Source organism: Salvelinus namaycush, chromosome 11 (genome assembly GCF_016432855.1).
Source record: "Salvelinus namaycush isolate Seneca chromosome 11, SaNama_1.0, whole genome shotgun sequence".
Taxonomy (NCBI): Eukaryota; Metazoa; Chordata; class Actinopteri; order Salmoniformes; family Salmonidae; genus Salvelinus; species Salvelinus namaycush.
In genome coordinates, this window is record NC_052317.1 from 13,539,391 (window position 1) to 13,566,582 (window position 27,192).

At 44.1% G+C, this 27,192-nt stretch overlaps 1 protein-coding gene across 1 annotated transcript; it reads right to left on the reverse strand.

Moving 5' to 3' along the window:
* Positions 1-7,588: 7,588 nt before the first annotated feature.
* Positions 7,589-26,407, reverse strand: LOC120056294 (dual specificity protein phosphatase CDC14AB-like). Its single transcript, XM_039004536.1, has 13 exons — positions 26,386-26,407; positions 25,805-25,895; positions 23,759-23,834; positions 23,456-23,548; positions 23,285-23,364; positions 22,534-22,600; positions 21,411-21,561; positions 20,803-21,033; positions 20,086-20,224; positions 18,362-18,527; positions 9,689-9,774; positions 9,372-9,515; positions 7,589-7,637 (listed from the first exon to the last, which is right to left on the reverse strand). Exons 3-13 carry the CDS (start codon positions 23,798-23,800, stop codon positions 7,589-7,591), a joined length of 1,248 nt encoding a protein of 415 aa, XP_038860464.1. The 5' UTR covers positions 23,801-23,834; positions 25,805-25,895; positions 26,386-26,407.
* Between the last annotated feature and the right edge of the window lie 785 nt (positions 26,408-27,192).

A 27,192-nucleotide genomic window follows, 5' to 3' on the forward strand; every position in this document is an offset into this window, starting at 1 on the left:
ATCCTCGCCAGAGGAGGGTGCTAAAATACTGAAAAGAGGAATCACTTGAACGCCTATCGTTTTTATATATTTTTTATTACTTCATAAATAAAATATATTTCTTTGAGCAATTGTATTCGTATAAAATAATATAATTTTCCCTTTTTTTGAGATCAAAATAATACCTCAGTCTTGAAATTATTTATTTTATACAGTATTTTTTTCTCATCTTCATCAAGAGTGCCAATAATTATGGACCTGACTGTATGTGTGCCAGCTGGGCAAGACATCAACCCCAGGACGATAAGAGAACCAGTAGGCAGTGTCACTGGCACATCGTAACCCCAGCTGCTGCCGTCAGCACAGCTGTCTCACCAACAGGCCAACGGGTGCATTTGTGAACTACCGTCTGTGAAAGTAGTTATTGGATGAGCATTTCATGCCTTAGGCACAGCTTGGCTGAGCTGCCTTAATGACTGCAACACAATTAATAACTTTGATCCTATTTTATCTGTTTGTTGTTTTATATCTGTGCTTGATATAATCCCAAGATGATGTTCTCGCTGTAGTGTTCTGACCGAAGAACCCATCTAGCTTTATTTCTTTGGAATTTGATCTGGTTATATATAACCTATCCCCAAAAGCACATCCTTAATGCTAATGACGCTTCAGAAGTGAACATGTACGCTTAGATTGACTTGTGCCCAGGTTGAATCTCGTTTAAACTAACTTGTGATTAAATTGTACTGCAGTGTTTGCTGTTGAAATATTACTGTTGAATTGCTTGTTTGCTCTTCAGAGAGCAAACATTTCCTTATCTCCAGCTGATGCAGGACCTGTTAGTAAAGGCCATCAAATTAAACAGTTGAGTTTACCACAGTTCAGACCCAAATCTGCCAATGTGGGCTACCATCAATCATATACCAATACCATGGTACTGTATAACGGAACTATGTTTAAAAATACAAAAGACAGGATAACATATTTATTAATGATAACTTTAAATATTGAGTCTTTCTTCACTTTAGGCTATTCAAGGTGTTATACAAATCATTTCATGTTAGAGACTCATGGGATACACTGCAGTCTTAGTTCTTACAAATGTCACCATAATGCCAGAAACTTTCATAACTCTGGTTTAACTTTCCCTAGCCTGGCACCAGTTCTGTAGCTATGTGCTTTACCCTGATATGACATGTACAACATGACCGTTTGGCTTAAAGTACATACAGATCTGAGATTAAACAAACCTTTCCCACCCTTCCAGCCTAAAGTAAACCTAAGACGAGAGCCATTCAAAACAATTGAAAGTGTGACCTTTGAGCAGAGATGCAATCATTGATTTGCGGTCTGAGCCACAAGCGCGGGTTGGGAGAGAGTGTCTGTGTGAGGTCATGTAACTGGAACTGGGGTTACTCTGGGGCAAGATGAAGAATGCTATGAATGAAATCTGTACAGCTGGTCATTCATTTGGTCCCTTTGTTGTTGGGTGACTAAAGTTCAAACAGAGTTTAATGGAATTTCCCAATCTAGGGGGCTAATGCGTGTGCCCCTCTGAGTGGTAGGAAGAAGTGACTAAGGGTAACCAAGGACCATCCCCTAAATCAACTATTAATTCACCACATTTTCACAAACAATGACATGTCTAAATAAAAATACTTTCGTCACATTGTATATATGACACGATCGTCTTCCTGAGAGAGAGTGGACCAAGGCGCAGCGTGTGCAAAATACATCTCTTTATTTAGAAGAGGGAAAAACACGCAACGAACACTATTACAAAACGAAACAAACCAACAAACGATCGTGAAGCTAAAGACGTAAGTGCAATCACAAGCTACAAACGTACAACATAGACAACTACCCACAAAAGCCTACTGCCTATGGCTGCCTTAAATATGGCTCCCAATCAGAGACAATGAATGACAGCTGTCTCTGATTGAGAACCAATCTAGGCAGCCATAGACATAACTAGACAACTACACTCTACTCTGCCCCATATACATACAACACCCCTAGACACTACAAAACACATACATTCCCCATGTCACACCCTGACCTAACTAAAAAACATAAAGAAAACAAAGAATACTAAGGCCAGGGCGTGACAGTACCCCCCCCCCCCCAAAGGTGCGGACTCCGACCGCACAACCTGAAATAGAAAGGGGAGGGTCCGGGGTGGGCCCCATCATGGCGGCGGCTCGGGTGCGGGACGTGGCCCCCACTCCACCATTGTCAATACCCGCTTTGGTAGCCTCCTCCAAATGGCCACCCTCCAAATTAACCCCACCGGACTAAGGGGCAGCACCGGAATGAAGGGCAACACCGGAATGAGGGGCAGCTCCGGACTGAGGGGCAGCACCGGACTGGCTGGCGGATCCTGGCTGGCTGGCTCTGGCGGATCCTGGCTGGCTCTGGCGGATCCTGGCTGGCTGGCGGATCCTGGCTGGCTGGCGGATCCTGGCTGGCTGGCGGATCCTGGCTGGATGACGGCTCTGGCGGATCCTGGCTGGATGACGGCTCTGGCTGGTCATGGCTGGATGACGGCTCTGGCTGGTCATGGCTGGATGACGGCTCTGGCTGGTCATGGTTGGATGACGGCTCTGGCTGGTCATGGCTGGATGACGGCTCTGGCTGGTCATGGCTGGATGACGGCTCTGGCTGGTCATGGCTGGATGACGGCTCTGGCTGGTCATGGCTGGATGACGGCTCTGGCTGGATGACGGCTCTGGCTGGTCATGGCTGGATGACGGCTCTGGCTGGATGACGGCTCTGGCTGGTCATGGCTGGATGACGGCTCTGGCTGGTCATGGCTCGCTGACGGCTCTGGCTGGTCATGGCTCGCTGACGGCTCTGGCTGGTCATGGCTCGCTGACGGCTCTGGCTGGTCATGGCTCGCTGACGGCTCTGGCTGGTCATGGCTCGGGGTGGGCCCCATCATGGCGGCGGCTCGGGTGCGGGACGTGGCCCCCACTCCACCATTGTCAATACCCGCTTTGGTAGCCTCCTCCAAATGGCCACCCTCCAAATTAACCCCACCGGACTAAGGGGCAGCACCGGAATGAAGGGCAACACCGGAATGAGGGGCAGCTCCGGACTGAGGGGCAGCACCGGACTGGCTGGCGGATCCTGGCTGGCTGGCTCTGGCGGATCCTGGCTGGCTCTGGCGGATCCTGGCTGGCTGGCGGATCCTGGCTGGCTGGCGGATCCTGGCTGGCTGGCGGATCCTGGCTGGATGACGGCTCTGGCGGATCCTGGCTGGATGACGGCTCTGGCTGGTCATGGCTGGATGACGGCTCTGGCTGGTCATGGCTGGATGACGGCTCTGGCTGGTCATGGCTGGATGACGGCTCTGGCTGGTCATGGCTGGATGACGGCTCTGGCTGGTCATGGCTGGATGACGGCTCTGGCTGGATGACGGCTCTGGCTGGTCATGGCTGGATGACGGCTCTGACTGGATGACGGCTCTGGCTGGTCATGGCTGGATGACGGCTCTGGCTGGTCATGGCTCGCTGACGGCTCTGGCTGGTCATGGCTCGCTGACGGCTCTGGCTGGTCATGGCTCGCTGACGGCTCTGGCTGGTCATGGCTCGCTGACGGCTCTGGCTGGTCATGGCTCGCTGACGGCTCTGGCTGGTCATGGCTCGCTGACGGCTCTGGCTGGTCATGGCTCGCGGAAGGCTCTGGCTGATCCTGTCTGGCGGAAGGCTCTGGCTGATCCTGTCTGGCGGAAGGCTCTGGCTGATCCTGTCTGGCGGAAGGCTCTGGCTGATCCTGTCTGGCGGAAGGCTCTGGCTGCTCCTGTCTGGCGGAAGGCTCTCGCTGCTCCTGTCTGGCGGAAGGCTCTGGCTGCTCCTGTCTGGCGGAAGGCTCTGGCTGCTCCTGTCTGGCGGAAGGCTCTCGCTGCTCCTGTCTGGCGGACGGCTCTAGCGGCTCCTGTCTGGTGGACGGCTCTGAAGGCTCATGGCAGACGGGCGGCTTTGCAGGCTCATGGCAGACGGGCGGCTTTGAAGGCTCAGTACAGACGGGCAGTTCATGCGGCGCTTGGCAGACGGACAGTTCAGACGGCGTTGGGCAGACGGGCAGTTCAGGCGCCGTTGGGCAGACGGGCAGTTCAGGCGCCGTTGGGCAGACGGGCAGTTCAGGCGCCGTTGGGCAGACGGGCAGTTCAGGCGCCGTTGGGCAGACGGGCAGTTCAGGCCGGCTGAGACGCACTGTAGGCCTGGTGCGTGGTGCCGGAACTGGAGGTACCGGGCTAAGGACACGCACCTTCAGGCTAGTGCGGGGAACAACAACAGGGCACACTGGACTCTCAAGGCGTACTATAGGCCTGGTGCGTGGTACCGGCACTGGTGTTACCGGGCTGAGGGCACGCACATCAGGGCGAGTACGGGGAGAAGGAACAGTGCGTACAGGGCTCTGGATACGCACAGGAGGCTTGGTGCGTGGTGTAGGCACTGGTGGTACTGGGCTGTAGACACGCACCATAGGGCTAGTGCGTGGAGGAGGAACAGGGCTCTGGAGACGCAATGGAAGCCTGGTGCGTGGTGTAGGCACTGGTGGTACTGGCCTGGAGCGGGGAGATGGCGCCGGAAATACCGGACCATGCAGGCGTACTGGCTCCCTTGAGCACTGAGCCTGCCCAACCTTACCTGGTTGTATGCTCCCCGTCGCCCGACCAGTGCGGGGAGGTGGAATAACCCACACTGGGCTATGTAGGCGAACCGGGGACACCATGCGTAAGGCTGGTGCCATGTAAGCCGGCCCGAGGAGACGCACTGGTGGCCAGATGCGTTGGACCGGCTTCATGACATCCGGCTCAACGCTCAATCTAGCCCGGCCGATACGTGGAGCTGGAATGTACCGAACCGGGCTATGCACTCGTACAGGAGACACCATGCGCTCTACTGCGTAACACGGTGTCTGCCCGTACTCTCGCTCTCCACGGTAAGTACAGGGAGTAGGTGCAGGTCTCCTACCTGACTTCGCCACTCTCCCTTTAAGCCCCCCCCCCCCAAGACATTTTTGGGGTTTACTCACAGGCTTCCTTGCTAGTCGCGTACCCTCATAACTCTGGTTCCTCTCTCCGGTTGCCTCTGCTCTCCTAATCGCCTCCAGCTGTTCCCATGGGAGGCGATCTCTTCCAGCTCGGATCTCCTCCCATGTGTAGCAACCCTTGCCGTCCAAAACATCCTCCCATGTCCACGAGTCCTGGTTTCTTTGCCGCTGTTGTTGGTTCCTCTCACGCTGCTTGATCCATGGTTGGTGGGTAGTTCTGTCACGATCGTCTTCCTGAGAGACAGTGGACCAAGGCGCAGCGTGTGCAAAATACATCTCTTTATTTAGAAGAGGGAAAAACACGCAACGAACACTATTACAAAACGAAACAAACCAACGTGAAGCTAAAGACGTAAGTGCAATCACAAGCTACAAACGTACAACATAGACAACTACCCACAAAAGCCTACTGCCTATGGCTGCCTTAAATATGGCTCCCAATCAGAGACAATGAATGACAGCTGTCTCTGATTGAGAACCAATCTAGGCAGCCATAGACATAACTAGACAATTACACTCTACTCTGCCCCATACACATACAACACCCCTAGACACTACAAAACACATACATTCCCCATGTCACACCCTGACCTAACTAAAAAACATAAAGAAAACAAAGAATACTAAGGCCAGGGCGTGACAATATAATAAATATTTATTGATAATGAAATTGGCTCCTCTCACCAGGAATGCACTCTAAATGTATATCACTAAAATGTGATTTGATTTCAATTTAGGCTACCTGATAAATCGTCAATAATGAATTTACGTTAACCCACGTCATACCCAGTGTTCTAGAATGTAAGTGTTTGGTTAGCCGACATCTATAACTTCTGTTCTTATTCCCGGTGTGACATAAAAAATGAAATAATTCACGAAAGTTATGCACTGGGCCTTCACTAGTCCTGAATTAACGGACTGATATAGTCGTCTGTAGCACGGGCAACAAAAACTTCTTCAAAAGAATTTTCAGTACCCCCACATCTTCCCACGGCTATGGAGTGGACACATTGTTTGCAGTGTTCACAAACTAGGCCTACGTTACACTTGTGGGAAAGAAGTTTGATTTATTACATAACATTTATGTATTTTTGTTTGGAGCACTCCATCTGTGCATGAGTCTAGTTACTCTTGCTGCGTTTACACAGGCAGTCCAATTCTGATATTTTGCCCAATTATTGGCAAAAGAGCTGATCTAATTTGTCATAAGTATATGTATATACGTGGCCTGCGCTCCTCATTTGGGAGTCCAAGCCTAGGGAGGTTACTATGAGTTGTGAGAAAAGTATTGAAAGTGTTCAATTTATTAACTGTGATGTTATTTCTGATATATACAAATGTATCTAAGTAAAGACGGATATGTAAATTGCCTTTTACATTGTAGAACCAGTTTATTGGTTTACAATTTGGTAACGGTATGGTCATGTATAAGGCCAAGTAGGTCTATGGCATATTCACCATTGGATCACTAAGGCTGCGTTTACACAGGCAGCCCAATTCTGATATTTTTTTTTCACTAATTGTTATTTTGACCAATCAGATAACTTCTGAAAAACATCTTGTGAAGAAATCTGATTGGTCATAAAATACCAATTAGTGGGAAAAAATAATCAGAATTGGGCTGCCTGTGTAAACACAAGATCTGCAAATAAAAAATAATCCGAATTGGGCTGCCTGTGTAAACACAAGATCTGCAAATATATATATTTTTAAAGATAGCACTTCAATCTGCCTTGAATTCTGTTGATTTCCTGCCCTTACAACTGCTATACATGGTCCCTATTTTATTGAGTTGGAGATATTAATATAAGCCGAAAAATTTGTCTTAACCTGCCATGTTTATAAGCCAAATCACATTTGCAGAGAAAGACAACTTATTTTGACAAGGAATGTTTTTAATCAAATTAAAATGACAATGTACCAATAGTATTTCTGCAAAGTTTGCAGAAATACACTCCATATACGCCATACAGGCCTATTACTTAAAGTAATTTAAAACAAAACAATTGTCTCAAGCCTGTCAACAACAGAGTCGTAAAAACAAGTCAGAAAAAAAGTGCTCAACCAGAGTCACTTCTGTTACAATCCAAATATGTATTCACATAAAACAAATGGATCTCCTGAATGACAACATTCATAAGACAGCCACTCATGAATCAATTAAGTGTACAGTAGGATATGTCCTCTTTTACAGCATCAATCAAACAATAGATATCAATTAAATAACTGCATAAGATAAGGAGAAAGCCATGATAAACAATCTCCTTGCACACAATTAAAATGATAATAAACCCATTTTGAAATCAAACAATTACATTGATTGAAACGAGAACATGTCTACAAATCCAATTGTTACAAAGAAGATTTTTACAGAGTGTCTCAGGGGTGGATTAGATTTTTTTCTTGTATTATTAAATGTTATTTAACGTGCATTTATAACAGAGACAATCGTGCACATTTCTCCAGTGGTTGAGGGGGTTAACCTCCTGTCTCCTGGGGTCAACTGGAAGGTCAGAAGGTCAAAGATGAAAAGTCAGTGATCAACGTGGGCTCAGTGAATGGCAGTAGCCTTAGAGCTGAACATACTCAGGCTAAAGGGACTAGAAGGAGAGAAAGAGAGAAAGGGAGAGATCATACAGTTGAAGTCAGAAGTTTACATACACCTTAGCCAAGTACATTTAAACTCAGTTTTTCACAAGTCCTGACATTTAATCCTAGTAAAAATTCCCTGTCTTAGGTCAGTTAGGATCACCACTTTATTTTAAGAATGTGAAATGTCAGAATAATAGTAGAGAGAAAGATTTATTTTAGCTTTTATTTCTTTCATCACATTCCCAGTGGGTCAGACGTTTACATACACTCAATTAGTATTTGGTAGCATTGCCTTTAAATTGTTTAACTTGGGTCTAACGTTTCAGGTAACCTTCCACAAGCTTCCCACAATAAGTTGGCTGCATTTTGGCACATTCCTCCTGACAGAGCTGGTGTAACTGAGTCAGGTTTGTAGGCCTCCTTGCTCACACATGCTTTTTCAGCTCTGCCCACAAATTTTCTATAGGATTGAGGTCAGGGCTTTGTGATGGCCACTCCAATACCTTGACTTTGTTATCCTTAAGCCATTTTGCCACAACTTTGGAAGTATGCTTGGGTTCATTGTCCATTTGGAAGACCCATTTGTGACCAAGCATTAACTTCCTGACTGATGTCTTGAGATGTTGCTTCAATATATCCACATAATTTTCCTCCCTCATGATGCCATCTATTTTGTGAAGTGCACCAGTCCCTCCTGCAGCAAAGCACCCCCACAACATGATGCTGCCACCCCCGTACTTCACGGTTGGGATGGTGTTCTTTGGCTTGCAAGCCTCCCACTTTTTCCTCCAAACATAACGATGGTCATTATAGCCAAACAGTTCTATTTTTGTTTCCTCAGACCAGAGGACATTTCTCCAAAAAGTACAATCTTTGTCCCCATGTGCAGTTGCAAACTGTAGTCTGGCTTTTTTATGGCGGTTTTGGAGCAGTGGCTTCTTCCTTGCTTAGCGGCCTTTCAGGTTATGTCGATATAGGACTCGTTTTACTGTGGATATAGATACTTTTGTACCTGTTTCCTCCAGCATCTTCACAAGGTCCTTTGCTGTTGTTCTGGGATTGATTTGCACTTTTCGCACCAAAATACATTCATCTCTAAGAGACAGAACGCGTCTCCTTCCTGAGCGGTATGACGGCTGCATGGTCCCATGGTGTTTATACTTACGTACTATTGTTTGTACAAATGAACGTGGTACCTTCAGGCGTTTGGAAATTGCTCCCAAGGATGACCCAGACTTGTGGAGGTCTACAATTCTTTTTCTGATGTCATGGCTGATTTCTTTTGATTTTCCCATGATGTCAAGAAAAGAGGCACTGAGTTTGAAGGTAGGACTTGAAATACATCCACAGGTACACCTCCAATTGACTCAAATGATGTCATTTAGCCTATCAGAAGCTTCTAAAGCCATGACATAATTTTCTGGAATTTTCCAAGCTGATTAAAGGCACAGTCAACTTAGTGTATGTAAACTTCTGACCAACTGGAATTGTGATACAGTGAATTATAAGTGAAATAATCTGTCTGTAAACAATTGTTGGAAAAATGACTTGTGTCATGCACAAAGTAGATGTCCTAACCGACTTGCCAAAACTATAGTCTGTTTAGAAGAAATTTGTGGAGTGGTTGAAAAACTAGTTTTAATGACTTCAACCTAAGTGTATGTAAACTTCCGACTTCAACTGTACATACCTGAACACATGAAGATGGCACAAAAACACACACATCACACACAGAAACTCACCTCTTAAGGTTACTAGCTGATGATGAGGAGCTTTGCACCAGCCTCTTGGGAGAAGAGGAGGAGGAGAAGGGGACAGGGACCTGCGATAACTTGGAACACTTGGGAGGGGTGATAGAGGTCTGACTGGTCTTTGTCAAATTCAACCTGGAGAAGGAGGGTAAAACAAACAATAAGGTTTTATAACCATTTAAAAATACATTCAAAGTATAGCTCTAAAGATGAACGCAGGGTTATGTCTGTCGATGTACTATGCAAACAATGTCAACGAAGTATTGATGGATGTTTAACATTCACTTTCACACACCGCACGCACATACCGTGAAGTGGTGGCAGACCTGGATGAGCGACGGCCTTTCAAATCCCTGAGTTTATCTCCTTGGGTCAGACACTCCCTGTAGTTATTCTGCAGATGACAGAGAGAGGGCGACAAACCAAGACATGCAGTCGCAATCGTTTCACATCCTAGCAAAATACCAGCCCTCAAGAGACTTAGACAGGGTAAGAACATTTCAGATTATAATGCAATGAATAAAACTGACCTGAATCATTATTGTACCTGACAGACAGTCCTATATGTAACACCACGTGTCAAATACGGGCCGCATCCGGTAGGCAATCTTTCTATAATATTCGCCGCCTATTTAATATTCTTTATTCTGCCCACTCAACTCTACAGCCAGAGGTTGTCATCTCTTATGCTGAAAAGGCTTTCGACCGGGGGTTGAGTGGGACTATCTATTTGCAGTACTAGAGAGATTTGGGTTTGGTCCGTCATTCCTTTCCTGGATTAAGATTTTGTACACGTCCCCAGTGGCTTCTATTTGCACCAACAATGTTACCTCCAGCTACTTCCCTCTCCACAGAGGGCCAGGCAGGGTTGCTGTTTATCCGTATAGGGTAGGGTTGCTTATAGGGCAGGGTTGCTTATATCTGTATAAGCCTCTTGCTATTTCCCAGCGGGCGGAGGAGAGGATTAAGGGAATACTAAGGGGCAACATAACTCACAAGGTGTCCTTATATGCAAACAATCTTATTTTATACATCTCTAACCCTGTGGAGTCTATGCCCGCTCTCTTAGACATGCTACAAGATTTTGGGACATTCTCTGGTTATCAGCTAAACCTAACAAAAAGTGTGCTCCTCCCCATTAATCCGTTCGCAGAAGGAATTGGGTATGCCAATTTCCCATTTAAGGTGGAGCATCAGGTCTTTATTTATTTAGGGATAAAGGTCACACGCTCATTTAAGGCTCTGTTTAAACATAACTTCAAAACCGTCCTGGAGCGCACTAAGCAGGATTTAATAAGGTAGCCGTCTCTTCCCATTTCATTAACAGGTCCCATTCATTCTGTTAAGATGACTGTACTACCTAGGTTTTTGTACATATTCCAAATGATTCCCATTTTTCTGCCAAAGTCGATGTGCAAACAACTGGACAGCTACATTTCCAACTTCATTTGGAATAAGTCAAATCACGAATGAGTAAGGTATATCTAGAGAGACCTAAGCCCGCAGGCTTTTTTACACTACTACTGGTCAGCAAATATATCTAAATGTTTTTATTGGGTTTCTACATTTGAAAACAAGGATGCTCCAACTTGGGCCATCATAGAGTTACAGTCAAGCCTTCCAACTTCTCCGGTCTCGCTCCTGTGCTCCCCAATGCCCATGAACCTTGGCACCCATGTTTTGAACCCCATTGGTAAGAACTCCCTTAAAATCTGGTCCCAATTCCGAAGTCACTTTAGCCTTTAACAAGCAAGTGGCTTCTCTCCATTAACATCTAATCATCTCTTCCCAGCGTCACAGATTGACACGGCATTCCAGGTCTGGTGTTTATTAGTGACCTATTTGTTGATAACACATTAGTCTCATTCGATACTCTGAGGGTTGACCATAACGTTCCCAATACCCACTCTTTTTAGATACATACAAACTCGCAGCTTTGCCAAAAAACAATTCCCTTCATTTCCACTTGAGCCTACTAAGTGTCCAGTCGAGAGGTGCTTAGATCTTAACCCTTATCTGAAGGGCACAATCTCCAGACTATACGACATAATACAGAACATTAATCCGCCTTTCTTTGCAAATACAAAATCTGCATGGGAGCAAGACATAGGTGGTGAGCTACCTGATGATATGGCAACAAAGTATTGAGTGTATCCACAAATCATCATTTTGCATAAGGCATGGACTTTTGCACTGTCTCCATTACTCAAATGACAGATTGGGAAAAATACACCCAAATGTTGACCAAGTGTTTGAGATGCCACCAGTCCAGCGACTGTGGGACATATGTTTTGGTCATGCCAATCTTTGAGTGGCTTCTGGGACCCCATTTGAGAGGCATTCTCACATATGTGTAATACAACTGTTAGCACCAACCCGGTCCCTGCCATTTTTGGGGTACTTCCCCTAGACCAGAATGCTATCAAGCATCAGGCAAATGCGATAGCCACCCTCCTTTATGCAGTGGGTTAAGGAGGTGATGTCATCTCTGCCTCTGGATAAGGTTAGGTACACTGTGCATGGGTCCCAACAATAGTTTGACTTAACCTGGTCCCCATTAACACAATACGTGGAAAGTATTTTACTTATTGTAACTTGCATAGTTTGGTAAGCGGTCATGTCTGTTCTAGTGGCCATTTGTGCTGATAAGAATTTTTATATAACTTTTTTTCCCATTGTTTTTGTTTCTATTACTGTTTGTTTCTGTTTTTCTGTCCTATTTAACTTACTTTTATAGATGCCTTGGTGGGTGGGTGGTTAGGAGGGAGGGAGGGAGGAAGGAAGTGGAGGGAGGGGATGGATGGGAGAATGAGGGGTTGGGGTTGTACTGTTTTTGGTGTTATATCTGAAAGTCTATAAATAAAGTTAAAAAGTAAAACATACAAACAGGGATGGGGGTAACGGATTAGATGTAATCCGTTACATGTAACAGATTACAAAAAAACGAACTAATATGTTACATTACCAGCAAAAATATAGTAATCAGATTACAGATCATTTTGAAAAACTAGATGATTACTTCTGGGATTCCTTTAAAATTCAGAAAGGATGTTTGCATACGTTTTTTTGACACCTTTGTGTTTTCTCAATGACATTCAAATCAGCATTGAAAAAAGGCTCAAGTTTACATTTGTTCCGCCTGAGCGAGCCTGACCACAAGTCAGAGACCACTATGATGACATACCAAGTGGCTTTGATGGATCTCGGGAAAAGAGCAGGAATAGGCTTTTGAAGGCTACAGTCTAAGCTATGTCTTCCAATGGTGCATCTGGTGTCTGCATTCAAAGATTATCCTACTTGAATAAATGCTTGGAGGTAAGAACGACTGCAGTGCTGTAGCCTACGGGCGATTCGGATATCACTTATTATCTAAACTGAACAAAAATATAAAATGCAACATGCAAAAATCTCAAGGCTTTTACTGAGTTCATATAAGGAAATGAGTCAACTGAAATAAATTAATTTACGCCCTAATCTATGGATTTCACATGACTGGGAATACAGATACAGTATGCATCTGTTGGTCACAGATACCTTATAAAAATGGTAGGGTGTGAATCGGAAACCAGTCAGTATCTGGTGTCAACACCATTTGCCTCATGCAGCACAACACATCTCCTTTGCATAGAGTTGATCAGGCTGTTAATTGTGGTATGTGGAATGTTTTTTGTCCCATGCCTCTTCAATGGCTGTGTGAAGTTGCTGGATATTGGCAGGACCTGGAATACGCTGTGATACATGTCGATCCAGGGCATCCAAAACATGCTCAATGGCAATGTTCCTCTTAGCTGCATACATGCGTGGGCGCTCAGCTCCCCTCAGCCCGCGCAAAGAAGCACTAGATTGAACTTCACTCAACTTTCCAGAGTTTTCCCCTTTAGTTAACACTATCAATGTTTCGCTCTACTGTGGCAATATTAGCCACATTCAATGTAACATACCGTAACAAAACAAACAATGAAGACATAGTATGCTAAATTAACTTTGCTAGAGATTGTCTTGTAGGTAGAGTGCATTGGAGTAGGATTATATTGCATTGACAGGCATGAATCAGGCCTGTACTTTACACAGACCGGTGCGCCATAACCAATCAGAGCTGCAGTAGGCCTATATGTAAATAGCCATTGCCATATATAGATCTGTGCTATTCACTTTGAACTGGACTACGTTTAGGCTACAGTGTGAGTGGTTGTGACTCGCAGTGGCGGTTCTAGCTTGTATGGCTCCCTGGGCGAACCCCCCCCTTCAGCCCCCCCCATTTTATCCTTTTAAGTTATCCTTTTTAGATAAAACTATACTAAATATAATCACGTCACCAAATAACTGATTAAAACACACTATTTTTCAAAGAAGGCCTACAGTAGCCTCAGCAGCACTCTGTAGGGTAGCACCATGGTGTAGCCGGAGGACAGCTAGCTTCCGTCCTCTTCTGACTTCAATACAAAACCTAGGAGGCTCATGGTTTTCACCTCCTTCCATAGGCTTACACAATAATTATGACAACTTCTGGAGAACGTCCTCCAGCCTATCAGAGCTCTTGCAGCATGAACTGACATGTTGTCCACCAAATCAAATGATCAGAGAATTAATCTAGTACTGAAAGCATAAACTACAGCTAGCTAGCACTGCAGTGTATAAAATATGGTGAGTCGTTGACTCAAAGAGAGAGAAAGACAATAGTTGAACAGTTGAACATTTCAGTTTAACATTTCTTCCAAAATGATGGAGAAGCAAGAGAGAAAGATTATTTTTCTCCCACTTTCACTTACTTAGCTAGCAAATGCAGCTAGTTGAGCCTACTGAAACACCCTGCTCAAACAGAGGGATGCTATGTTAGTTAGGTGGCTATGACTGTCCAAAACAACACTGGAACTCTTCCAAGTCAAGGTAAGCTTTTGCTATTACAAATGTATTGCCACCGGGGCCCGCCAGTGAAATGCATGATTGTAGCGGGTTTACTAACGCCTTAGTTCTATTAGCTATGACGTAACTTTAGCTAATATGGTGACAACGATGTATGCTGTGTGTAGCGGTTTGGCTTGGAAAGGTATTTTCGCCTGGTCACATACAGCTGATGTGTTGTGCATCGAAGTCCACAAGCGAAGGGAAGAGAAGGAATACAACGTGGCTGTTATGAGAGTGGACTCCGTTTATGATCAGGGGTGTGTATTCATTCCGCCGATTCTGTTGAAAAAACGCTTCTTAAATGGAAGCAAACGGAACAAAACGGGGATAAACTTACCAGAATTTGTCCAATAGAAACTTGTCTCTCGACCTGTGTGCACCTATTCAGTTGAAGTTGGGGGTTTACATACACTTAGGTTGTAGTCATTAACAAGAAATTTGTAGATTGGTTGAAAAACGAGTTTTAACAAACTATAGTTTTGGCAAGTCGGTTAGGACACCTACTTTGCGTGTGACACAAGTCATTTTTCCAACAATTGTTTACAGACAGATTATTTCACTTATAACTCACTGTATCACAATTCCAGTGGGTCAGAAGTTTACATACACTAAGTTGACTGTGCCTTTAAACAGCTTGGAAAATTCCAGAAAATAATGTCATGGCTTTAGAAGCTTCTGATAGGCTAAATGACATCATTTGAGTCAATTGGAGGTGTACCTGTGGATGCATTTTAAGTCCTACCTTCAAATGCAGTGCCTCTTTGCCTGACATCATGGGAAAATCAAAAGAAATCAGCCAAGACCTCAGAAAAAAGAAAAAAGGGAGCAATTTCCAAACGTCTGAAGGTACCACGTTCATCTGTACAAACAATAGTACGCAAGTATAAACACCATGGGACCATGCAGCCGTCATACCGCTCAGTAAGGAGACGAGTTCTGTCTCCTAGAGATGAATGTACTTTGGTGCGAAAAGTGCAAATCAATCCCAGAACAACAGCAAAGGACCTTGTGAAGATGCTGGAGGAAACAGGTACAAAAGTATCTATATCCACAGTAAAACGAGTCCTATATCGACATAACCCGAAAGGCCAATCAACAAGGAAGAAGCTACTGCTCCAAAACTGCCATAAAAAAAGCCAGACTACGGTTTGCAACTGCACATGGGGACAAAGATCTTACTTTTTGGAGAAATGTCCTCTGGTCTGATGAAACAAAAATAGAACTGTTTGGCCATAATGACCATCGTTATGTTTGGAGGAAAAAGTGGGAGGCTTGCAAGCCGAAGAACACCATCCCAACCGTGAAGCACGGGGGTGGCAGCATCATGTTGTGGGGGTGCTTTGCTGCAGGAGGGTCTGGTGCACTTCACAAAATAGATGGCATCATGAGGGAGGAAAATTATGTGGGTATATTGAGGCAACATCTCAAGACATCAGTCAGGAAGTTAATGCTTGGTCACAAATGGGTTTTCCAAATGGACAATGACCCCAAGCATACTTCCAAAGTTGTGGCAAAATGGCTTAAGGACAACAAAGTCAAGGTATTGAAGTGGCCATCACAAAGCCCTGACCTCAATCCCATAGAAAATTTGTGGGCAGAACTGAAAAAGCGTGTGCGAGCAAGGAGGCCTACAAACCTGACTCGGTTACACCAACTCTGTCAGGAGGAATGGGCCAAAATGCACCCAATTTATTGTGGAAAGCTTGTGGAAGGCTAACCGAAACGTTTGACCCAAGTTAACCAATTTAAAGGCAATGCTACCAAATACTAATTGAGTGTATGTAAACTTCTGACCCACTGGGAATGTGATGAAAGAAATAAAAGCTTAAATAAATCACTCTCTACTATTATTCTGATATTTCACAATCTTAAAATAAAGTGGTGATCCTAACTGACCTAAGACAGTGAATTTTTACTAGGACTAAATGTCAGGAATTGTGAAAATCTGAGTTTAAATGTATTTGGCTAAGGTGTATGTAAACTTCCGACTTCAACTGTACGTTGTAAACTTTCATCCATAGGCTAGGTTGTTGCAACCTCATGATGGGTATAGGGAAAATTTGAGTATCATGTAGTAGCCTAAACCTATTGCTGTTACATTGAACTGGGTGAATGGAATATGAAGTCATCTGTCACACCCTGATCTGTTTCACCTGTCTTTGTGATTGTCTCCACCCCCCTCCAGGTGTCGCACATCTTCCCCTGTGTATTTATACCTGTGTACTCTGTTGGTCTGTTGCCAGTTCGTCTTGTTTGTTCGAGTCAACCAGCATTTTGTGTTTCACCTGCTTTATGTAGTCTCTCTTTTCTTGCCCTCCTAGTTTTGACCCTTGCCTGTCCTGACTTCGAGCCCGCCTGCCTGACCACTCTGCCTGCCCCTGACCCTCAGCCTGCCTGCCAACCTGTACCGCTGCCCCCCTCTGGATTACCGACCTCTGCCTTACCCAGACCCTGAGCCTGCCTGCCGTCTGGTACCGTTGCCCGACCTCTGGTTTTCTGACCCCTGCCTGCCTTGACCTGTCTATTGCCTGCTCCTGTTGGAAGATTAAACTATTGTTTATTCGATGTGGTCTGCATCTCGGTCTTCCCTTCATACCTGATACAAAACTGTACATTTTCGAGTGGCCTTTTATTGTCCCCTGCACAAGGTGGACATGTGTAATGATCATGCTGTTTAATCAGCTTCTTGTATGCCCCACCTGCCAGGTGGATGGATTACCTTGGTAAAGGAGAAATGCTCACTAACAGGGATGTAAACCAATTTGTGCACAATATTTTTGAGAAATAAGCTGTTTGTGCGTATGCAAGATTTCCGGGATATTTTATTTCAGCTCATGGAGCATGGGACCAACACTTTACATTTGTGTTTGTATTTTTGTTCAGTGTACGTAGGGCATTGATGTGAATCACACTGCTGCTCTCTCATTTAACTATTTGTGCTTTACGGATTGTGGATGTTGTGAATGTGGATGGCTGTTCACAAATGTATGTATATTTTAACACAATAATGGTTGAATTGAAGAATTTTAAGCTGCTTATTAATCATTGTTTTTGTGACCAGGGGTGTATTCCTCAAGAAATATGTTTACCGTTTAAGAACCAAACAGAAGCAAACAGAGTAAAATAAGAGTTTCTATCAGAAAGTTCAGGTAGGTCCCTTCCCGTTTTGTTTCGTTTTGTAACAGAATCGGCATAATTAATATGACCCAGTGGACAGCCAGTAAACTCCCCTGTGGTATTGTGCTCCGTACTGTCAAAAAATAGTTTCATTTAATAAGACCATGAGTGGGGATTTTATTGCTCAATCGAATGCCAATACATAGGCCTAACGGACAAATGCTCAAACTCGCACACTTTTGATAGACTCAAACAGCTGCAAATTATCAAAATATCAGTGTCACCAACAAAAACGTAAACAATAGGCCTCTATAGCAAATGCAGCATATGGCATACATTTTTCACATGCAAAAAGAAAGCAATGGGTTAGAAGAAGCCTACATAACCAACCCATTAAGTAAAATCCAACATCCATTTATGACCAGCTATGTAAACTCTAACAATGATTTATCCTGCAATGGATGCTGTTCAATTGGTAATATTCACTTATGTCTTCTTCTAATGCCTCTTAAGCAGGTTGACGTTTATTGGGATGAGTCTTGTCCTTGAGGCAGAACTGAGAGATTTCCACTAGATGGGCCAGCTGCAGAACACAATTTGTGTATATTGTAAAAATGTATGAAAACCAAAAATACAATTTGGTCTTAATTTAAGGTTAGGGTTAGGCACTAGGGGTTAGCAGTGTGGTTAATGTTAGGGTTAAGGTTAGGTTTAAAATCAGATTGTATAACTTTGTGGCTACTGTATGCCACCTAGTGACCACTCTGCAGAGCTGCCTCCAGGACAAGATGCATAACGAAAATGCTCTTAAAGGGAAAGTAATCAGATCATGTTACTGAGTTTGGGTAATCCCAAAATTACGTTACTGATTACAATTTTGGACAGGTAAGTAACGGATCACATTTAGAAAGTAACCTACCCAACCGTGCATACAGAGAACTATTGCCAAAGTCACTCACCTCATCCAGGCTGAAGGACTTATAAAGAATGGTGTTGATTGACAGGTCGTCCATGCTGGAGACGAGGCAAGTCACTTCCTGGTCCAGCTTTGGCCGCTGGCGACGCTGCTGCTGCTTCTGTTTGGTGCGGTGCATGTCACCCTGCACCCACATACTGTGCTGCTTACTAAAGAGAGAGATGAGGAGTCAGGAGGAGAAAAATATTCAACTGTACCAAACTTCCACAGATATAAGAGGCAGATTATAAACAAAAATGTATTAAATTGTTTTCCTCCTCAATCTACACACAATACCGCAAAATGACAAAGCGAAAATAGGTTTTTAGAAATACCTTATTTACATAAGTATTCAGAACCTTTGCTATGAGACTCGAGCTCAGGTGCATCCTGTTTCCATTGATCATCTTTGAGATGTTTCTACAACTCGATTGGAGTCCAACTGTGGTAAATTCAATTGATTGGACATGATTTGGAAAGGCACGCACCTGTCTATATAAGGTCCCACAGTTGACAGTGCATGTCAAGCCATGAGGTTGAAGGAATTGTCTATAGAGCTCCGAGACAGGATTGTGTCGAGGCACATATCTGGGGAAGGGTACCAAAAAATTTCTACAGCATTGAAGGTCCCCATCAGCATTGAAGGTCTCCATAATTCTTAAATAGAAGAAGTTTGGAACCACCAAGAGTCTTGCTAGAGCTGGCCGCCTGGCCAAACTGAGCAATCGGCGGAGAAGGGCCTTGGTCAGGGAGGTGACCAAGAACCCGATGGTCACTGACAGAGTTCCAGAGTTCCTCTGTGGGGATGGGAGAACTCTCCAGAAGGACAACCATCTCTGCAGCACTCCACCAATCAGGCATTTATGGTAGAGTGGCCAGACGGAAGCCACTCCTCAGTAAAAGGCACATGACAGCCCGCTTGAGTTTGGCAAAAGGCACCTAAAAGACTCTCAGACCATGAGAAACAAGATTCTCTGTTCTGTTGAAACCAAGATTAAACTCCTTTGCCTGAATGCCAAGTGTCACATCTGGAGGAAACCTGGCACAATCCCTACGGTGAAGCATGGTGGTGGCAGCATCATGCTGTGGGAATGTTTTTCGGTGGCAGGGACTGGGAGACTAGTCATGATCGAGTGATAGATGAACGTAGCAAAGCACAGAGAGATCCTTGATGAAAACTTTCTCCAGAGTGCTCAGGACCTCAGACTGTGGCGAAGGATCACCTTCCAACAGGACAACGACCCTAAGCACACGACTACGCAGGAGTGGCTACGGGACAAGTCTCTGAATGTCCTGGAGTGGCCCAGACTTAAACCCGATCGAACATCTCTGGAGACCTGAAAATAGCTGTGCAGCGAAGCTCCCCATCAAACCTGACAGGGCTTGAGAGGATCTGGAGAAGAATGGGAGAAACTCTCCAAATACAGGTGTGCCAAGCTTGTAGCGTCATACCCAAGAAGACTCAAGGCTGTAATTGCTGCCAAAGGTGCTTCAACAAAGTACTGAGTAACGGGTCTGAATACTTTTGTAAATGTGATATGTCCATTTTTACTTTGTCATTATGGGGTATTGTGTGTAGATTGATGAGAAAAAAAAACAATTAAATCCATTTTAGAATAAGGCTGTAACATAACAAAATTTGGAAAAAGTCAAGGGGTCTGAATACTTTCTGAATGCACTGTATCTTTCACTGGGTCTTAGTGTGAAATATTGGGGTTTATTCCTTACTCTTCTAGAAAGTCCTGCTGAGGTCCGATGATGGATCCAGGCCTGCAGATCCTGATCCAGGCGATGGCGTCAGCCGCTGTGAAACGATAGTGCTTCATCAGGTAACAACCTATCAGAGTCCCCGTACGACCCAGACCCGCTGTGAATGGACAGAGGGGAAGAGTGGGCAGAAAAGAGTGAGTGAAGAGAAAAGACAGTTCTTTATGAGTGTCACACACCTATCTTTGTGCTTGTTTTCACCACCCTCCAGGTGTCGGCCATCTTCCCCATTATCCCCAGTGTACTTATACCTGTGTTCTCCGTTTGTCCGTTTGTCTGTACCTTGCCATACCACCCTGGATTACTGACCTCTGCCTGCCCTGAGCCTGCCTTCCGTTCTGTACCTTTCGGACTCTGCACTGGAGTACTGACCTCTGCCTGCCCTTGAGCTGTCGTTTGCCTGCCCTCCCTGTTTTTGTAATAAACTTTTGTTACTTCGAAACAGTCTGCATCTGGGTCTTCTCCTGAGCCTTGACATAGAGAGTAATGGTGAGAGAGGAGTAAACCTACTGTTGATATGTCAACCTATTGCTGCCCTCTAATGATGAGTCTGTTTCACTGCATGCTAGAGTCCAACACTGAATAATGATCTTATTTGCTACTGAACAGACAGCAGAGCTAAGTATGACGTACATGATGGCTTTATGAACTCATTAATACACACACAAAGCCTCTCACCCTTGCAGTGGACAGCCACAGCGCCCTCGGTGCTCTCACACACGTGGAGGAAGCGTCGTGTGATGAGGTCACTGGGCGTGGTTCCATCCACGAAGAACAGGTCGTGGTGCTCGAAGCCGCCGTCAGTGAACCGCCGTCCGTCGTAGATCTTCCTGTTGAGCCGCACCACGGCGGTTACATGATGCTCCTGGAAATACGGGAAGTAGGCCTCTGGAGCATGGAGAGGGTATCCTGTGAGGGGTGGGGGGGACAGGGTTGGGGTCAGTGCCATTATAGTGGAGGTTGATATGAAGGACAGTCATTTGGGGCGGCAGATAACCTAGTGGTTAGAGTGTTGGACTAGTAACCGAAAGGTCACAAGATCAAATCCCCAAGCTGACAAGGTAAAGAAATCTGTCATTCTGCCCCTGAACAAGGCAGTTAACCCACTGTTCCTAGGCCGTCATTGAAAATAAGAATTTGTTCTTAACTGACTTGCCTAGTTAAATAAATGTAGGTATTCTGTACTATCAACTGCCATTCCATTTACTGTGACATGACAAGCGTTGTAATTGTCTCTTAAAACCATGAACTATGAAAAACATGTATAGGCAGCAAGGAAAAGTCACCATTCTCTATCTTGCTTCTTGGGTGAGGTCCACTAAAGGCCAAAATCTTCCCAGGAATAATCCAGTTCATGTCTCCATTCTCCACCCGCTCGTAATGCTCATACTCTTCCACATCAAATATCTCAAAGTTGAAGAATCCATATTGCAGGGCCTACGGATGTAAAAAAAAAAGCACACATGGTGGTATTGAATCAAACCTGACGTTAATTGTTGTTCACAAAAAGACCAGTACTTAGGAGCCACTTACATACACTGTAGAGTCATTACTATAGACATATCCTTGCAGTCACAAGGACCTGTGTCAACGTGGGGCCAGGAGAAATTGGCACTCTTCCTCATCTTCTCTTTTTCTCTTATTGATTACGCACTCCATTGCACAACCCTTCTGGTCTTCACATCTCGCTGGCACTTGATTGGTTAACCAATCCATTAACTAGATATAGAGTCCACACACCAGGTTACGTGGGAAGAATTGAGTCCCTGACTAAAAGGCTAGGGTGAGCACCAGCGCACAGAGCAGGATCGCATCCAGGCGAGCAACATTTTGAAATGCTCAGATAGAAATGTTTTGCAGAGAACTCAGCTGAGTCCATATTCTACATAGTTGAGAATCATGTCTATTCTAGATACTATATTTCTATCTGAGCGGAACATTCTGTAGTGAACCCATGATGTAACCCTTCCTCCATGTTGATACATGCTAACCATGTTTCTCCCCCTGTGAGCATAATTGGACTAAAAGATTAACACTGCGAACAAGACAGAGAGAGGAAGGGAGAAAGAGGGAGAAATTGAGAAAGAAAATGGATTCTTGAGGCCATTTAACCTGTCAATGGGTCCTTTCAAACTCATAAAAAGGCTGGGTAATATGTTGTAACATTTTTAAATGCTACACCATTGTAAATGCCGTAACTGTTAATACATGATGGAATACTCATTTGTTAAGAGTATGTACTACTTGTAAAAAGTGTATTCATGCTTATTACTGACAGTTATTATAACTAATATCAAGTATTGGAAGACACCAAATACCCATGACAAGAGGCACAGAGTCTAATGATAAATCCTTATTATAGTAAATACCAACCCAAGGCTCAAATGAAAATAAACAATGCATTTTTACCTTGCGTATTCCTTGTAAACAGTCTAGGATGGTCAAATTGTATGTGCAGTCTCCGAGAGCAGCATCCCTAAAAGAGAAGGACAAATGGTGAGTTCATTTCACATTTGGAGACTATAGTTGGCTGTGCATCACAAGTGAGTTGAAATGGCCTAACCATCCTGTTGAACATGAAATGGTTGTCACTTCAACAGCTAACCTCATGATAAGCTTTTCCAACGATATTTACTCAACATACACCCAAACGGTGACAGTGTAATTTGGAATGGTGTCGTGTCATCCTGTGATGTCAGGATGATGGGGTTACAATGTGGCATTGAGTCGTCAGGAATCTAGAAAGTTCTGCAGAGATTTTGCATCATTCATCCACATTCTCACCTCAACTCATTTCTAACTGTATGTGCATGCGCACCCGCAAGTATTTATCTGTGTGCCAGAGTCATTTCTGTCAGTGGCACAGCCCGGCTAAACTGGGATTTGCGGCATATCGGAGTCCAATGCGAGCACATTTATACCAGTTATAGAAAAGAAACAAATATTTTCCTTTGTTCAGCAGTACGCTATTTCAACATTATCAGTGACAAACATTAGGCAGTTAGGCATAAAGGCATTCGGCATTAAGCTTGGCAGTATTCGTATATGAACCATTCACGCAGGGTGTTATATACACAGCATTAGCCTACCAACCTCTAAATTTAAGATTGGGCGATAGAGTAACTGAATAGTTAACTGGAGAGGTGTTTTGTTTGTTTACCTGAAAGGCAGATATGCGGTATTGTTTCCTGAGATGAGGGTCCTGTAGGCCTCCTCTGGGCTTCTCTTCAAATAGATCACCTGAAACAGACGTGTGCATGCGTGCGTGTGCATTAGTGACAATAAGAGACTACGAGAATTACATAATAAAGACAAGAAGATGAACACTCACAGAATAGGCACCAATAAGTACTGCAGCATTGGCCCTCTTCCTCTGGTCATAGCTGGTGTAGTGAATCACCCTCTTTCTGGAATGAGTGAAGGACTGAAAGAAACCAGACTGTCAACATTACAAATCATAAGGTGTTTGTTAAACGGCTTCTATGTTTGGTTTTATAGGAAAGATTGTGTTGAAAATTACATTGCAGTTACACAGTAATAGGAGCAACTTAATGGAAAGGGTTATCAAAAGGGTAAAGTAAAGTGCATATTGAGGAAACCCCCTTGGAGTAATGGTAATGTATCTGTGTCTTACCTTGAGCTTCTTGTTCAGTTTACAGCAGTACCTGTACAGCATGCCCAGATTCAGGGGTCCAAAATCAGCATAGAAGCTGAGACACAAGCCCGAGAGAGCAAATATGAATGATGTATTTAAAGTAATAGCATAACTATTACTCTTCAGTGGAAGGTAATATTATGTAGGCCTGAATACTGTAAATTAACAATTACAGAATAAGGTACATGTAATACACATATTTTGATTTAGAAATCATGTTTTAAATCCAATTTTACACATGGTAACTGGTTGCCATTAGGCCTAGGCCTACTGATTATTGGTTAGCCTAAATCCAGAGGCAACACGTGTTTTATCTATGTGAGCTACAGTGTCCTGAGTGACTCCCGAGTGAAGCAGCGTTCTAAGGCACTGCATCTCAGTGCTTAGAAGTATCACTACAGACCCTGGTTCGATTCTGGGCTGTATCACAACTGGCTGTGATTGGGAGTCCAAAAGGGCGGCGCAGAATTGGCCCAGCGTAGTCCTGGTTAGGGTTTGGCCAGGGTAAGAATTTGTTCTTAACTGACTTTCCTAGTTAAATAAAAGGTCAAATAAAAAAAATAAAAAATAAAACAGTTGGGTCTGAAATTTTTGACACACTTGATAAAGGTGAGCAAAGATTACTGTATAAAATAAATTATTTAAATGCTGAACTATATTGTACGCTCACATTTTTGGGTTACCAAAAAATGTCTGCAGCATTGAAGGTCCCCAAGAACACAGTGGCCTCCATCATTCTTAAATGGAAGAAGTTAGGAACCACCAAGACTTTTCCTAGAGCTGGTCGCCCGGCCAAACTCAGCAATCGGGGGAGAAGGGCCTTGATCAGGGAGGTGACCAAGAACCCGATGGTCACTCTGACAGAGCTCCAGAGTTCCTCTGTGGAGATGGGAGAACCTTCCAGAAGGACAACCATCTCTGCAGCATTCCACCAATCAGGCCTTTATGGTAAGAGTGGCCAGATGAAAGCCACTCCTCAGTAAAAGGCACATGACAGCCCGCTTGGAGTTTGCCACAAGGCAAGGGCTCTGACCATGGGAAACAAGATTCTCCGGTCTGGAGAAACCAAGATTGAACTCTGTGGCCTGAATGCCAAGCGTCACGTCTGGAGGAAACCTGGCACCATCCCTACGGTGAAGCATGGTGCTGGCAGCATCATGCTGTGGGGATGATTTTCAGCGGCAGGGACTGGGAGATTAGTCAGGATCGATGGAAAGATGAACGGAGCAAAGTACAGAGAGATCCTTGATGAAAACTTGCTCCAGAGCGCTCTGGACCTCAGACTGGGGCAAGGGTTCACCTTCCAACAGGACCATGACCCTAAGCACACAGCCAAGACAACGCAAGAGTGGCTTCAGGACAAGTCTCAATGTCCTTGAGTGGCCCAGCCAGAACCCAATCAACATCTCTGGAGAGAGCTGAACATAGCGGTGCAGCGACGCTCCCCATCCAACGACGCTCCCCATCCAACCTGACAGAGCTTGAGAGGATCTGCAGAGAAGAATGGTAGAAACTCCCAAAATACAAGTGTGCCAAGCTTGTTGCGTCATACCCAAGAAGATTCGAGGTTGTAATCACTGACCAAGGTGCTTCAACAAAGTACGGAGTAAAGGACCTGAATACAAGTTTTTGTAATACCTGTTTTTCCATTTTTAATACATTTGCTAACATTTTTTTGCTTTGTCGTTATGGGGTATTGTGTGTAGATTGATGAGGAACATGTTTTATTTAATCAATTTTAGAATAAGGCTGTAACGTAACAAAATGTGGAAAAAGTGAAGGGGTCTGAATACTTTCTGAATGCACTGTAAACCCCTGGAGATTGCTAAACGGCATTGGATTGGTACCCGTGCTTTGATCAGATTACATGAAAATAGTGCTGATTGGCCACACACACCTCTTGTTACGGTCAACGGCATCATGAACTTTATCCAGTACCAGGACATCTCTGTCTCAGGACATGAAACCCATTGAAAACCTGTGGTTTGAATTGAAGAGGGTAGTCCATACAACAGGCCTACTTACTTCTCATAGAGAAATTCATCATCTGTGCTGAAGTAGTGAGTGTTTGCTGTAGTTTTCGGTTTGGTTCTAAGGGTTGCAAAATACAACCGGTCTGTAAGAGAATGAAGACAATGTAAAACAAGGGCAAAGAGATAACAACAATAAGAATATTTAATTTCCCACGCTCAGTGACCCACATTAGTGGTTCTTAAACTCTTTCCATTTCCCGAGGCTTAGCCTTCTTTGTTTCTTCCAAAACATCAAACATTCATTAACACCCAAAATATAAAGTTACTCTTCCATTCAAATGTGAGTCCATGTAGGCCTATGTTTTGGCTGGTGCAATCAAATTTCCGTTCTGGGAGATTAATAAAGTACTAAAGTCACTAGAAACTGAACAAACAATGCTCATAGAAACTAACTACACGAATGAAAAGCATTGATTCCACATACAAATTAGTTAAACAGCTGTTAAAACACGTTCTAAACGTTTGTGGGCGAAAGCAATCTAATGATGTGCCTGACCAACACGTCCGCGAACTCTCGCGCAATAAGTGGATGTTATTCAAGCCAAGTTGCGCAACTACTTCTATTTTTGTTACCTTTGATGAACTCGGACGCTCCAAGTAGTACATATTCATCTGCCATTTCATTCGTCGTTGTTAAAATCTCAAAATTATATAGGGTCCTTCAACAGATGAATTGGAGATGGAGGGCGCAGATTGTTGGTGCAAAATAAGTTATTTATACACGCCCCATTTTGAATTAAACTACAACACACAATACGAAATATTCCTCTTGATTATCTTATATTGACGAACTAGTGAAGAGTCAATAAAACATATGTTTCTTCTCGACACATCCGAAAACAATGTCGCAGGCAAAAGGGATGAAGAGAAGAACAAATGTGACCATATCCAACTTGGGACAACTCTCCTCACTTGTCAGCACGGCTTCAAGTTCTTCCCTAGAATTTAGATTGGATTGTGTTCTATATTCCAATTTAGTTTGTTCTTCAACTAAACGTTTCAATTGAAGTTGGCTGAAAAATCCAGTTTGCCCGAGACGCATCTAAAGTAATTAAATGCCTAACCTCAACACAGGGCACGTCGCTATGGTGGCTTTAGTTGAGTCAGGGCCAATCAGCATTTAATAGGAGGCGGCTCTGACCTAAGAAGTAAATCCCCTGTCAAGTGTCTGGGCTGCGCAGTAATGGTTAATCATCTAGCCTAGCCTAGTACAGTTAGTGTCACATCTTTTACGCATAAGGATTCGAGATTGTTCTTTGTGGATTTGTGTGTCATACTTCAGTTGTTATTTTACATTCTTAAGTTTACTTTTCCACTTTAAGTCTTATAATAGTCATCTTGCTATCTTTTTTCAGTCAGTTTTAGTTTTGATATGTCTGA